General features: G+C 46.2%; 1 protein-coding gene across 1 annotated transcript in view; it reads right to left on the bottom strand.

The window, feature by feature from the left end:
- sync (syncoilin, intermediate filament protein) overlaps positions 1–15,090 on the bottom strand; it is a 66,970-nt gene that overhangs the window by 3,418 nt on the left and 48,462 nt on the right. The window contains exon 3 of the mRNA XM_080211480.1: positions 161–285. Coding sequence (XP_080067606.1) covers positions 161–285 — 125 coding nt within the window. The remainder of the gene's footprint in view (positions 1–160; positions 286–15,090) is intronic.

The following is a 15,090-nucleotide window of genomic DNA, read 5'->3' as shown; positions in this document are numbered from 1 at the left end:
ATCTGTGCAGTTCTCCAGTCGCAATCTGTGCAGGGAGTTGTAAGCTTTGAGAATCACCTTCCATGTGAAGTTCTTTGCCTTCACGGTAAAGATCTTGTGGAGAGCAGGCATTGCTGTGGCTTCCTCTGTGGCTATTTTGAAATTGAGATTTGAAACTTACTTGTAAACAAGTAATTCATCAGCCAGACTTTCCTTCAAATGCTTGATGTTTTCATTCTTTTGCTTTTGCAGTTTCAGCTCAGTTTTCAACAGACTAACTTTTTCTTGCAGTTCACTTTTTTCTTTCTGTCAAAAACAAAGTTTCAACATTTTTGTAACATATTTAAAGAGTAAAATGCTACAGGATACAGGAGTGAACCTTCCTAAAAGGTACAGTTTCAGAAAATCTTTGTCTTTTCAATTAAACAAACAACGTAGCAATAACTGAAGCTGTTTCAGGATTTCAGGGTGAATGTAATACAGGGAGGTGATTAAAGGCAGAGATGGTTTTGAGAAGGAAAATCCCAATTCTTGTTTCACACCTCGTGGCGCGCTCAGGTAGAACTTCATGTTTGCAGATTTAGTTATTCTGGGAAGAGCTCACTAGTCTGTCCCGAGGGGTTTGTAGTTTCGAAGATTCACTCTGCATCGTGGATGGCTGACCAGGAATCTCTGGCACTTTTACCACCAGCCAGTGGCATGTTTGGAAAGATTTGCAACATGACATTTGACCAGGTTGTAAACTTGTCTGAAAAGTGAGGAGAGCTATTTCTTGACAAACTGATTTAAGAAGCAGAAAAAGTAAATATTCAAAAAAGCAGCGAGAGAAATTTGTTGGTAGAAATGGGAATATTTGCAAAGATCAGGGAATCCACATCAGACACAGCTAAAGATGAGAACAAGAATTTTGAAGTCAATTACAAACTTTAGTCAGCTTTCCATTAGGCAAATTCTACTTAGATTATCTAGCTCTTTATTTCCTTTAGTTTGTATCTGACTGAAATGAGGAAAATCTTCTTCCCCAGAGAATATTAGCCTGTGGAATTCACTACCACAGAAAACAACTTTATGCTTTTAAGAAGGATTTAGACGTAGCTCTTGTCATGAGAGGGGGCACGGGATCAGATCGCTGAGTTGAATGCTCAGCCATGACCATAATGAATGATGGAGCAGGCTCGGAGGGCCGAATGGCCTCTTCCTCTTCATTTCTATGTTGCTATATGATTTGCCAATTGTTATGATTGTTTGTGAATAGGATGTGAGTGCCAGCATTTGTTGTTCATTCCTGATTGCCTTTGAGAAGGTGGTGGTGGGCACTCTGTGGTGTAGGTACACCCAGAGTGCCAGGAAGGGTATTAGGCTGATTTAAATATTCATACATTAATTTAAATGTTATTAGTGAGCCTGGGACACAGTTGTCATAGAATGTACATTCTGCATTGGGACTCATCGGAGCAATGGTTTGGGGGGGGTGGGGTGTGGGGCGGTGATTGGGGATGGCAATCAACCAGGGGCAATCAGGGCTGCAATTGGGAGGTACAATTGGGCGGGGGGAGGCCTGGGGGTGGTGCAATGTCCAGAAGAATGGTGGAGTGATTATCTCCCAGTGCAATGCTGATCCTTGATACAGTGCACTAGGAGATAGAACAAAGAACAAAGAGCAAAATCAGCGCAGGAAACAGGCCCTTCGGCCCAACGAGCCCGCGCCGCCATCTCAACACCACCGGTCCCCCTCTCCCCCTCAGGGTACATGCGCAACAGCACTCTCTAACAGCCAACTTCCCAATGTGAATAGACTCTGCTCACCTCCCCAACTGGCAAGAAACACACACAGCCTCATTTTATTCCCAAGTGTCATAAGATTTGATTCTTTTCTCTCACCAAAAAACAGGTCTGAAACGCTCCTGTTTCTACACACATTCAGCACTTGGCATTTTTTGGGTAAAATCAACTCCTTAAAGTTGACAAGGCACTGGGACCAGATGAGATGCATCCAAGGATACTGAAGGCAGTGAGAATGGAAATTGCTGGAGAGCTGTTCATAATCTTCCAATCTTCTCTAAAGTGAGGGGAGATGCCAGAGGAACGGAGGATTACAAATCTTACACCCATATTCAAAAAGGGTTGGTAGCCCCCGCAAACACAGGTTAGCAGGGGTGGCCAAGCTTCCAGAAACAAGTATTTGGGAGAGAATTAATTGTCACTTAAGAAAATGTGCGATGATTCAGAAGAGCCAACTTGGATTTCTAACAGGGAAATCATGTTTAACTAACTTGGAGGTTTTTGAGGCAGTAACAATGAGAAGATTCTGTGTCTTTAAGAAATGTATTTTAATTATGTTCCTTTGCAGGATTTTGTTGGCACCGTGTTGTCTGCAGCTGGTGTCCCCTAATTGTTACTGAAGTAGTACAATAGACATCAGACTGATTTTATTCTGGATTTATGCAGTGTTCTGGTGTTTAATAGTCCTTTGGGGATTGCTGAGTGGAGTTTGATTTGGGGATAATTGACATGTCAGGTGATCTGCTTGGAGGCAGCTTTTTTTAAATAGAGCATTTCAAGTTTTTAGTTTCGGTTTTCAGTAATAGCTTAAAGTAAAGAGAAACAACAGTGTTTTTCCCCTCTCGCTAGAGTTTTTAGTTTTGGTTCAGTTGCTGTTAGAAATTGCTGGAAGAAGGCAGTACCTCTGTCTCCCTTTCTCTCTGTCTCTAGAGTCATGCTGGAAATTCCAGGACTGAGAGTTGATCCAACATTCAAAGGGCTAATTCACAGCAGATGTTAAAAAGCTGCCAATCCAGCATCACATGAGTGTTCTTGTTCCTATGCCAAGTTTGAAGAAGAGTGTCAATCTGTGGGATGATGTTTAATTTGGAACAACAGTGATAGCTAGCTGTTAACTGGACAGTATTGCAGTTGATAAGGTAAACTGGACAGTATTGCAGTTGATAAGGAGGATGTGCTAGTTATTCTTGAGGGTTTGAAAATAGATAAGTCCCCTGGGCTGGACGGGATTTACCCTAGGATTCTCTGGGAGGCAAGGGAGGCGATTGCAGAGCCTCTGGCTCTGATCTTCAGGTTGTCGTTGGTCACCGGTATAGTGCCAGAAGATTGGAGGATAGCGAATGTTGTCCCATTGTTTAAGAAGGGGAACAGAGACTTCCCCGGGAATTATAGACCGGTGAGTCTCACTTCTGTTGTGGGCAAGGTTTTAGAAAAAATTATTAGAACATAGAACATAGAACATTACAGCGCAGAACAGGCCCTTCGGCCCACAATGTTGCGCCGACCAGTTACAAAACAATGACCCACTAACCTAAACCAATCCCTTCTCGTCCATAAACCTATCCACGGATCTCTTAAACGCCCCCAAACTAGGCGCATTTACAACCGCAGCAGGCAGGGCATTCCAATCCCTCACCACCCTCTGGGTAAAGAACCTACCCCTGACATCCGTCCTATAACTACCACCCCTTAATTTAAAGCCATGCCCCCTTGTGCTAGATTTTAGATTCGTAGACCACTGGGAAGTCTTTATGAAAGAGGGGCAAATATACAAGAGGGATGGGGTACAGTTAACTGGGAAGGGTGTGCATATCTTAGCTGGAAGGTTAGCTGGAGTGTTTCGGCAGGGTTTAAACTAATATGGAGGGGGGGTGGGGAGGTGGACGGAACTGGGATTGGGGATAGGGTAAGCCCGGAGGGTAGGAAGAAGGATCGGATTGCTTCTGAGGGTCCTCGGTGCATGTGTTTCAATGCTAGGAGTGTGACTGGCAAAACAGATGAACTGAAGGCATTAATGTTCGAAAGGAAGTTGGAAGTGGTGGCGGTGACAGAGACTTGGTTAAAGGAAGGGCAGGACTGGCAGTTGAATGTTCCCGGGTATAAGTGCTTCAGGCGTGATAGGGGTGGGTCGCTGAGAGGTGGGGGAGTGGCGTTGTTAGTTAAGGATTGCATCATAGCAGTGCAGAGGGAGGGAGGTATAGAGGATATAGGAATCGAGTCGCTTTGGGTGGAGTTGAGGAATAGGAAGGGAGATGTTACTATGTTGGGTGTGTACTACAGACCGCCCAACAGTCCGAGGGCTGTGGAAGAAGGGATAAGCAGGGACATTCTAGATAAGTGCAGGAAGAATAGGGTGGTGGTAGTGGGAGATTTTAATCTCCCCGGGGTAGATTGGAAGGTGCCGAGATCAGAGGGTACTGACGGGGAGGAATTTGTACAGTGTGTAATGGAAGGATCCCTGGAGCAGTATGTGGATAGCCCGACCAGAGAGGGGGCTATACTGGACTTGGTTCTGGGGAATGAGCCTGGGCAGGTGGTTGACGTTGAAGTAGGAGAGCAGGTGGCTAACAGTGACCACAACTCTGTCTGGTTTAAGATATTAATGGATAAAGATGAAGCCTGTCCTAAGGGGAGGGTGTTAAACTGGGGGAGGGCTAGATACAACCGGAGTAGGCAGGATCTTAAAGATACAGACTGGGGTAAGCTGTTTGATGGCAGGTCGACGCTGGGTATGTGGGAGTCTCTCAAGGGAAAACTAAAATCTTTGCAGGAAAGGCACGTGCCGGTCAAGAGGAAGGATGGGAAGGGTAGGATTAGAGAGCCGTGGGTAACTAGGGATATTGAGGACCTGGTCAGGAGGAAGAGGGAGGCGTACATTAGATCTAGGCATTTGAGGACAGAGATAGCGTTAGAAGAATACAGAGAATGTAGGAGAGAACTTAAAAGGGGCATCAGAAAGGCAAAAAGGGGCCACGAAATGGCTTTGGCGGGTAGGATTAAAGAAAATCCTAAGGCATTTTACTCCTATGTTAGAAATAAAAGGATGGTTAGAGGGAAGATTGGTCCTCTCAGGGACAGAGGAGGGGAACTATGCTTGGAGCCTGGGGGAATGGGGGAGATCCTGAATGAATACTTTGCGTCGGTATTCACGCAGGAGAGGGGCCTGATGTCTGGTGCTGTGCTTGAGGAGTTTGAGGATCCGTTGAGGGAAATAGTCATCACGAGGGAAGAGGTGTTGGGACTTTTAGACAGTATAAAGACGGATAAATCTCCGGGGCCTGATGGCATCTATCCCAGGCTGTTAAGGGAGGTGAGGGATGAAATTGCTGGGCCTCTGACGCAAATCTTTGTCTCTTCTTTGGACACAGGTGAGGTCCCAGAGGATTGGCGGATTGCAAATGTAGTACCGTTGTCTAAGAAGGGTCAGAGGGATAACCCAGGGAATTATAGGCCGGTGAGCTTGACTTCAGTTATAGGCAAGCTAATGGAGAGGATCCTCAAGGATAGGATGTATGAACATCTGGAGCGCTGCAATCTGATCAGGGATACGCAGCATGGCTTCGTTACAGGGAGGTCGTGCCTTACGAATCTAGTGGAATTTTTTGAAGAGGTGACAAAAACGGTTGACGAAGGACAAGCCGTTGATGTCGTCTATATGGATTTCAGTAAGGCGTTTGACAAGGTCCCTCATGGTAGGCTGATAGAAAAGGTGAAGGCTCATGGGACACAAGGCCAGGTATGTAGATGGGTGGAGAACTGGCTTGGGAGGAGGAGACAGCGAGTAGTAGTGGAAGGCTCCTTTTCCAATTGGAGGTCTGTCACCAGTGGTGTGCCGCAGGGCTCGGTACTAGGACCTCTTCTATTTGTGGTATATATTAATGACTTGGAAGAGGGGGTAGGTGGTGTGATCAGCAAATTTGCTGATGACACTAAGATGGTTGGATTGGCGGGTACTGAGGAGCAGTGCCTGGCAATGCAACAGGACATAGACAGGCTGGTAGATTGGGCAGATAGATGGCAAATGGAATTTAATCCGGAGTAATGCGAGGTGATGCACTTTGGCCGGAATAATGTGGAGGGGAGTTATACGATAAAAGGTAGAACTATCCGGAGTATAGATACGCAGAGAGACCTGGGGGTGCAAGTGCACAAGTCCCTGAAGGTGTCGGTGCAGGTGCAGAATGTGATGAGGAAAGCGTATGGTATGTTAGCCTTCATAGGAAGGGGTATAGAATATAAGAGTAGGAGTCTGATGTTGCAGTTGTATAGAACGTTGGTTAGGCCTCACTTGGAGTACTGCGTCCAGTTCTGGTCGCCGTACTACCGGAAGGATGTAGAGATCCTGGAGAGAGTGCAGAGGAGATTTACCAGGATGCTGCCTGGTATGGAAGGGCTGTCTTACGAGGAAAGATTGAACGAACTTGGGCTGTTTTCCCTTGAGAGACGTCGGCTGAGGGGGGATCTAATAGAGGTTTATAAGATTATGAAGGGGATAGATAGAGTAAATGGTGGTAAGCTTTTTCCGCTATTAGAAATGGATAGAACGAGGGGTCATGGGCTTAGGGTGAGGGGGGCTAGGTATAAGACAAATATTAGAGGGCAGTTTTTCACGCAAAGGGTAGTGGGGGTGTGGAATGCACTGCCGAGTAAGGTGGTGGAAGCAGGCACGCTAGGGTTGTTTAAGAGTCACTTAGACAGCCACATGAGCGGGCTACATATAGGGGGATATAGCAGGCCTTACTAAACATTGTAGGCTTGGGAATACGTTTTGCCTCAGGGATGTTACAGTCTTTGCCTGTTTAATAATGAATTTTTTTGTCTCCACAGGCATTTAAGTCCAGCAAGGGGCATGCATGCGGCAGGTTGTAGTGGGCTGCTCTTGGACGTTGCTTCGGGAGTTGCCTATTGCTACATGTCGTTAGTGTGCTTAAACTGGACCATCTCGAGGGCAACATGACAGCTCAGAGACTATCTCTGTTACTGTGCGGACACATGGATTTGGGCCTGTGTCTGTGGGAGTTTGCACGTTCTCCCCGTGGTTGCGTGGGTTTCCTCTGGGTGCTCCGGTTTCCTCCCACATCCCCAAAGATGTGCTTTTAGGCTGATTGATTGGGTACTAAATTGTCCCTAAATTGGACCTCCCTGATCCTCGCACATTAGGCGTAGACTAAAATCATGAATAGGTCACTGAGACAGTGGGACGGCGGCGCGGGCTCGTTGGGCCGAAGGGCCTGTTTCCCGTGCTGTGTTGTTCTTTGTTCTTTGTTGTTTTCCATCCGAGGAAAAAGGCTATCACTGTCCACCCTATCTAAACCTCTAATCATCTTATATGTTTCAATAAGATCCCCTCTTAGCCGCCTTCTTTCCAGCGAAAACAACCCCAAATCCCTCAGCCTCTCCTCATAGGACCTCCCCTCCATACCAGGCAACATCCTGGTAAACCTCCTCTGCACCCTCTCCAAAGCCTCCACATCCTTCCTGTAATGTGGGGACCAGAACTGCACACAGTACTCCAAGTGCGGCCGCACCAGAGTTGTGTACAGTTGCAACATGACGCTGCGACTCCTAAATTCAATCCCCCTACCAATAAACGCCAAGACACCGTATGCCTTCTTAACAACCTTATCTACTTGATTCCCAACTTTCAGGGATCTATGTACACATACACCTAGATCCCTCTGTTCATCCACACTATTCAAAGTCCTCCCGTTAGCCCTATACTCAACACATCTGTTATTCCTACCAAAGTGAATTACCTCACACTTCTCCGCATTAAACTCCATCCGCCACCTCTCGGCCCAGCTCTGCAACCTGTCTAAGTCTTCCTGCAAACTATGACACCCTTCATCACTATCTACCACACCTCCGACTTTGGTGTCATCAGCAAATTTACTAATCCACCCAACTATACCCTCATCCAGATCATTAATAAAAATTACAAACAGCAGTGGCCCCAAAACAGATCCCTGAGGCACACCACTCGAAACCGAACTCCATGATGAATATTCACCATCAACCACCACCCTCTGTCTCCTATCCGCTAGCCAATTCCTGATCCAATTTCCTAGACTACCCTCAATCCCATACATCTGCATTTTCTGCAGAAGCCTACCATGGTGAACCTTATCAAACGCCTTACTAAAATCCATATATACCACGTCAACTGCCTTACCCCCATCCACCTCTTTGGTCACTTTCTCAAAAAACTCAATAAGGTTAGTAAGGCACGACCTACCCGCCACAAAACCATGCTGACTATCTCCAATCAATTTATTACTCTCCAAATAACTATAAATCCTATCCCGAATAATTTTTTCTAAAACCTTGCCCACAACAGAAGTGAGACTCACCGGTCTATAATTCCCGGGGAAGTCTCTGTTCCCCTTCTTAAACAATGGGACAACATTCGCTAACCTCCAATCTTCCGGTACTATATCAGAGGCCAACGACGACCTGAAGATCAGAGCCAGAGGCTCTGCAATCACTTCTCTTGCCTCCCAGAGAATCCTGGGGTAAATCCCATCCGGACCAGGGGACTTATCTATTTTCAGACCCTCCAGAATATCTAGCACATCCTCCTTATCAACTGTAATACTGTCAATTCTACTCCCCTGCAATCCAGTGTCCTCCTCAGCTATATCCATGTCCCCTTGCGTGAACACCGAAGAGAAATATTGGTTCAATGCCTCTCCAATCTCCTCCGGTTCCACACATAACTTCCCTCTGCTGTCTATAACTGGCCCTAATCTTGCCCTAACCAACCTTCTGTTCTTGACATACCTATAGAACGCCTTAGGATTCTCCTTAACCCTATCAGCCAAAGTCTTCTCATGTCCTCTTTTAGCCCTTCTTAGCTCACTCTTCAACTCCCTCCTAGCCAATCTAAAGTTTTCTAGTGCACTACCCGAGCCCTCAAGTCTCATCCGAACATAAGCCTCCTTTTTCTTTTTAACCAACGAGTCAACTTTTTTAGTGCACCACGGTTCCCTAGCCCTACCAAATCCTCCTTGCCTGACAGGGACATACCTATCACGGACTCGCAGTAGCTGCTCCTTGAAAAAACTCCACATTTCGGACGTTCCCAACCCCTGTAATCTCCTAGCCCAACCTATGCTTCCTAATTCTCTCCTAATAGCCTCATAATTACCCTTCCCCCAGCTAAAACCACTAGCCCGAGGTTCATGCCTATCCCTTTCCATTAGGGATAGGATTTATAGTTATTTGGAGAGCAATGAATTGATTGGAGATAGTCAGCATGGTTTTGTGGCGGGTAGGTCGTGCCTTACTAACCTTATTGAGTTTTTTGAGAAAGTGACCAAAGAGGTGGATGGGGGTAAGGCAGTGGACGTGGTATATATGGATTTTAGTAAGGCGTTTGATAAGGTTCACCATGGAAGGCTTCTGCAGAAAATGCAGATGTATGGGATTGAGGGTGATTTAGGAAATTGGATCAGGAATTGGCTAGCAGATAGGAGACAGAGGGTGGTGGTTGATGGTAAGTATTCGTCATGGAGTTCGGTTACGAGTGGTGTGCCTCAGGGATCTGTTTTGGGGCCACGGCTGTTTGTAATTTTTATAAATGATCTGGATGAGGGTATAGTTGGGTGGATTAGTAAATTTGCTGATGACACCAAAGTCAGAGGTGTGGTAGATAGTGAGGAAGGGTGTCTTAGTCTACAGGGGGACTTGGACAAGTTGCAGAGCTGGGCCGAGAGGTGGCGAATGGAGTTTAATGCGGAAAAGTGTGAGGTAATTCACTTTGGCAGGAATAACAGATGTGTCGAGTATAGGGCTAATGGGAGGACTTTGAATAGTGTGGATGAACAGAGGAATCTAGGTGTATGTGTACATAGATTCCTGAAAGTTGGGAATCAAGTAGATAAGGTTGTTAAGAAGGCATACGGTGTCTTGGCGTTTATTGGTAGGGGGATTGAATTTAGGAGTCGCAGCATTATGTTGCAACTGTACACAACTCTGGTGCGGCCACACTTGGAGTATTGTGTGCAGTTCTGGTCCCCACATTATAGGAAGGATGTGGAGGCTTTGGAGAGGGTGCAGAGGAGGTTTACCAGGATGTTGCCTGGTATGGATGGGAGGTCCTATGAGGAGAGACTGAGGGATTTGGGGTTGTTTTCGTTAGAAAGAAGGCGGCTACAAGGGGACCTTATTGAAACATATAAGATGATTAGAGGTTTAGATAGGGTGGACAGTGATAGCCTTTTTCCTCGGATGGAGAAAGCTAGCACGAGGGGGCATAGCTTTAAAGTAAGGGGGGGTAGTTATAGGACGGATGTCAGGGGTAGGTTCTTTACCCAGAGGGTGGTGAGGGATTGGAATGCCCTGCCTGCTGCAGTTGTAAATGCGCCTAGTTTGGGGGCGTTAAAGAGATCCGTGGATAGGTTTATGGATGGAAAGGGATTGGTTTAGGTTAGAGGGTCATTGTTTTGTAACTGGTCGGCACAACATCGTGGGCCGAAGGGCTGTTCTGCGCTGTAATGTTCTATGTTCTATGTTAAAGGTATATTGTGATATGTTAAGTTTTGTAATTGATAAACAGTATGCTCCAGGTAGTCCAAGAGAACTAGGCAGATAATGGAGTGAGTGGGATCCCACTCACTAACCAGGTTGGACACCAGTTCCTCAGAGGAGTGCAATCAGAGTCAGGTTTGTGGCACCATTGGCAGCTCTGCAGTACTTGACAAGAGGAAGAAGAGGGAAGAGCAGTTGTAATGGGGATTCGTTAATGGGGAACAGACAGGAGTTTCTGTGGCCTTTGACCTGACTCCAGGATGGTGTATTGCCTGTCTGGGTCTATGTCACAGACTGGTGGCAGGACATTCTTTTGGGAGAGGGTGAGCAGCTAGTCCACTTTAGTACCAATAACTTAGGTAGGATAGGAGATGAGGTCCTGAAAGCTGACTTCAGGGAGCTAAAACCCCAAATAGTGAGAGGGAGTTAGAAAAGCAAAATGTAGATAGATTTCTGAGTGCAAGAACAATAAGGCCGTAACTACTCTGATGCCAATTGGGATATATTTTTTATTTAAAGTTTACATTAACACTGCAATGAAGTTACTGTGAAAATCCCCTCGTTGCCACATGTTCAGGTAACACTGAGAGAATTTAGCACAGCCAATGCACCTGACCAGCATGTCTTTCAGATTGTGGGAGGAAACTGGAACACTCAGAAGAAACCCATGCAGACATGGGGCGAATGTGCGGACTTTGCACAGACAGTGACCTAAGGCGAATCAAACCCAGGTCCCTGGCACTGTGAGGCAGTTTCACCCCATGGGATTTGGCTCAGCCAGCGTTTATTGCCCATCCTTGAGGGCACTTAAGAGTCAACCACATTACTGTGAGTCTGAAGTGATATATAGGCCAGGCTGGGTAAGGATGGCAGATTTCCTTCCCTGAAGGACATTAGTGACCCAGATGTGTTTGTGATAATTGGCAATGGTTTCAATATCACTTTAAACTTTTAATTTCAAGTTTGTTTTTATCGAATTCAAATTTCACCATCTGCCATGGTGGGATTTGAACTTGGGTTCCTAGAGCATTACCCTGGGTCTCTGAATTACTAGTTCAGCAACAATACTGCTACACCACCACTGCCCTATGAACAGTGTGAGGGGCACAGAGGGCACAATATTCTTGAACTGCACCTGAGGGAATGTTTCTATCCGGCAAGTAACAAGCCCAATGAGAGGTGGGGTGGGCAATCGTAGATTTGGTCTCAGGAAATGAGGCTGGAAAAGTGGATGAAGCAGCTTTAATTCTGGAGATTGTGGACCATAATATCGTCAGATTCATCATCATTACAGAAAAGGATAAAGATAGGACAGGAGAAACCCATCCACCCCCCCATTCCCATCCCTCTCACTCCCTCACTCACCACATCCCTCCCTTACCCACCCCCTCCCACCCCCATCACCCCACACCACCCCCTCTCACCCCCATCACCCCACACCACCCCCCCCACTCCCCCACCCCCATCCCTCTCACTCCCTCACTCACCACATCCCTCCCTTACCCACCCCCTCTCACCCCCATCACCCCACACCACCCCCTCTCACCCCCATCACCCCACACCACCCCCTCTCACCCCCATCACCCCACACCACCTCCCCCTCACCCCCATCACCCCATTCCCATCCCTCTCACTCCCTCACTCACCACATCCCTCCCTTACCCACCCCCCTCCCACCCCCATCACCCCACACCACCCCCCCTCACCCCCATCACCCCACACCACCCCCTCTCACCCCCATCACCCCACACCACCCCCTCTCACCCCCATCACCCCACACCACCCCCTCCCACCCCCATCACCCCACACCACCCCCCCTCACCCCCATCACCCCACACCACCCCCCCTCACCCCCATCACCCCACACCACCCCTTCAGTCCCCCACTCCCCCACCCCCCACATCCCCCTAACCTCCCCCCCCTCCCCCTCCGCCTCCTAATTTTGTTTTGGTTAAATTTAGTTGAGTTTTTAAACTTTGTTCGAGGTGGGAGCTGCCCCCTCTGGTGACTGATTTCTGTAATTACAGGCAAATAATTAACATTTAAAATTTGTTCGGGTTTTATACTTTGATTGGTTTCACTGACATCTGATTATTTTCTATAAAAAAGTCCTATTCCCTCGAACATTCCCAATTCCTGGTGAGGCCAATTCTGGAGACTCACTCTCACTGAATGAGATCCAGTGGGCGATAGCGAGCCTTCAGCGTAAAGTGATGCTTTTGGAGAATGAATTGGCTGAATCCTCTCCTGTTCCTGTTCAATACTCACTGCTGGCTTGGGTCAACAGGAGGTGTTGAATTCTTAATGTTTTGCTCTTGCCTGCTGACACAGGTTAATAACTGGTATAAATATCAATCAGTATAGATCCAAAAGTGAACCTGGAACCTTCCCATCTAAAAACATCCGAAATATAAGCAAGGACAGATGATATCACATCCTGTGCTCCCCCTCTGCCGTTCAATCTGCCTGAACTCCATTTTCCCACCTACTTTCACATTATTGGCGTGTGGAATTAGTCAGAGTTCCTGTTGCCTTCCTGGAATTTGGAGATCTGCTAGTACACTTAAATAAAATTGTTGTATTGTGCCAAAGCTTCTGCTGACTCCTGTTAGCACCACAACACTACTTTCCTCATTTACTTTTGCCAACCCTGTCCTCATACCCTTGAAATTGCATTTATTTAAGTTTATGATACTAGTTTTAGACCATATTTCTCACCTTTTTCTCCTTCAGTTGAATGCAAAATTATGGTCACTGCTACTCGGAGACTCAGTTACTATAAGGTCATGAATTAAACCTTCCCCATTGCACACAGGCGAATAATCTGCTCTCTACTTGGATCTAGAACGTGCTGCTATAAGAAATTGTGCTAAAAAGACTTCATGAACTCATTTTCCAGGCTACCTCTTACAATCTGATTCATTGTAGCTATAGATTAAATTTACCCCTGATTGTTGCTGTAATTTTATTAAAACCTGCATTTTTTCTTCCTGTATACCCTACCGTTTAATTATTGTTAGGGGACCTAGAAACTACTTCCACACATGACTTCCGACCTTTTCCACTTCTTATCTCTATCCAACCTGATCTTTAGACCTAAGGTCATTTCTCATTATTGTTCAAACATCATCTTTAATTAACAGAGCTACCACACCATGTTTTTCTAATTTCTTGTCAAATTCTCCTGAATATTCAGGTCATCTTGTAGCTTTGACTCTGTAATACTTAACAGATTGTACATATTTATTCCCATTTGAGCTGACAATTATCTGAATGTTGCTGGCTGTTAGATATAAAGCTTTTAGTTATGCCTTTTAGCTAGTTTTGCAAACACTGGTATTATCTGCTGTCAAACTCTTAAGTTTGTGATCTTTACCCCTTTTTGTCCTTGATGGTCATTCAGACGACTGTGCTCTCTTTTCTTGTACTTACGCTTATACTTATTTCACCTTCCCACTATTTAGTTTAATTCCCTTTCTACAATCTCAGTTATACAACTCACCAGAACTTTGGTCCCTGCCTAGTTCAGGTGAACCCAATTCCAACAACTTCCACTTTCCACAGTATTGGTTCCATTTCCCCATGAATTGAAACCCATTACCCTGACACCAATCTTTAAGCCATGCCTCTAACTCTCCAATCTTATTTACCCTTTGCCAAGTTGTTTGTGACTCAGGTAACATTCCTTTGGAGCTCTGCTTTCTAATGTAGCCCCAATCTGTACATACTCTCCCATTATTCATTCGTGGGACATGGGCATCGCTGGCTGGCCAGCATTCATTGCCCTTCCTAGTTGCCCTTGAGAAGGTGGTGGTGAGCTGTATTCTTGAATTGTTGCAGTCCATGTTCTGTGGGATGATCCACAATGCTGTTAGGGAGGGAATTGCAGGATTTTGACCCAGTGACAGTGAAGTATAAAATATTTCCAAGTCAAGATGGTGAGTGGCTTGGAGGGGAACTTGCAGGTGGTGGTGTTCCCGTGTATCTTCTGCCCTTGACCTTGTAGGTAGAAATGGTTGAGGGTTTAGAAGGTGCTCTCTAAGGATCTTTAGTGAATTGCTGCAGTACATCTTGTAGATAGTACACACGGCTGCTAGTGAGCATCAGTAGTGGAAGGAATGGATGTTTATAGATGTGGTGCCAATCAAATGGGCTGCTTTTTCCTGGATGGTGTCGAGCTTCTTGAGTGTTGTTGGAGCTGCACCCATCCAGGCAAGTTGGGAATATTCCATCACACCCCTGACTTGTGCCTTGTAGATGGTGGAAAGGCTTTGAGTTACTTGCCACAGGATTCCCAGCCTCTGGCCTGTTCTTGTAGCCACTGTGAGTCCAGTTGAGTTTCTGGTCAATGGTAACCCAAGGATGTTGACAGTGGGGAATTCAGTGATGGTAACACCATTGAATGTCATGAGGCTGTGGTTAGAGTGTCTCTTATTGATGATGGTCATTACCTGATATTATTTTCCGAATGTTACTTGTGACTTGTCAGCCCAAGTCTGGATATTGTCCACATCTTGCTGCATTTGATCATGGACTGCTTCAGTATCTGAGGACTCACAGATGGTGCTGAACATTGTGCAATTATTGGCAAACATCCCCACTTCTGACCTTATGACAGAGGGAAGGTCATTGCTGAAACAGCTGAAGATGGTTGGACCTAGAACACCACTCTGAGGGACGCTTGCAGAGATGTCCTGGAGCCAAGAGGACTGACCCTCCACAACCATCTTCCTATGTACCAGGTATGACTCAACCAGCAGAGAGTTTTCCCCCGATACCCATTGATTCCAGTTTTGTCGG

This window comes from Carcharhinus amblyrhynchos, chromosome 24, assembly GCF_965287045.1.
Source record: "Carcharhinus amblyrhynchos chromosome 24, sCarAmb.v2.hapA, whole genome shotgun sequence".
Taxonomy (NCBI): domain Eukaryota; kingdom Metazoa; phylum Chordata; class Chondrichthyes; order Carcharhiniformes; family Carcharhinidae; genus Carcharhinus; species Carcharhinus amblyrhynchos.
Note: the sequence above shows the minus strand (reverse complement) of the source record. Positions and strands in the feature narration are given on the sequence as shown.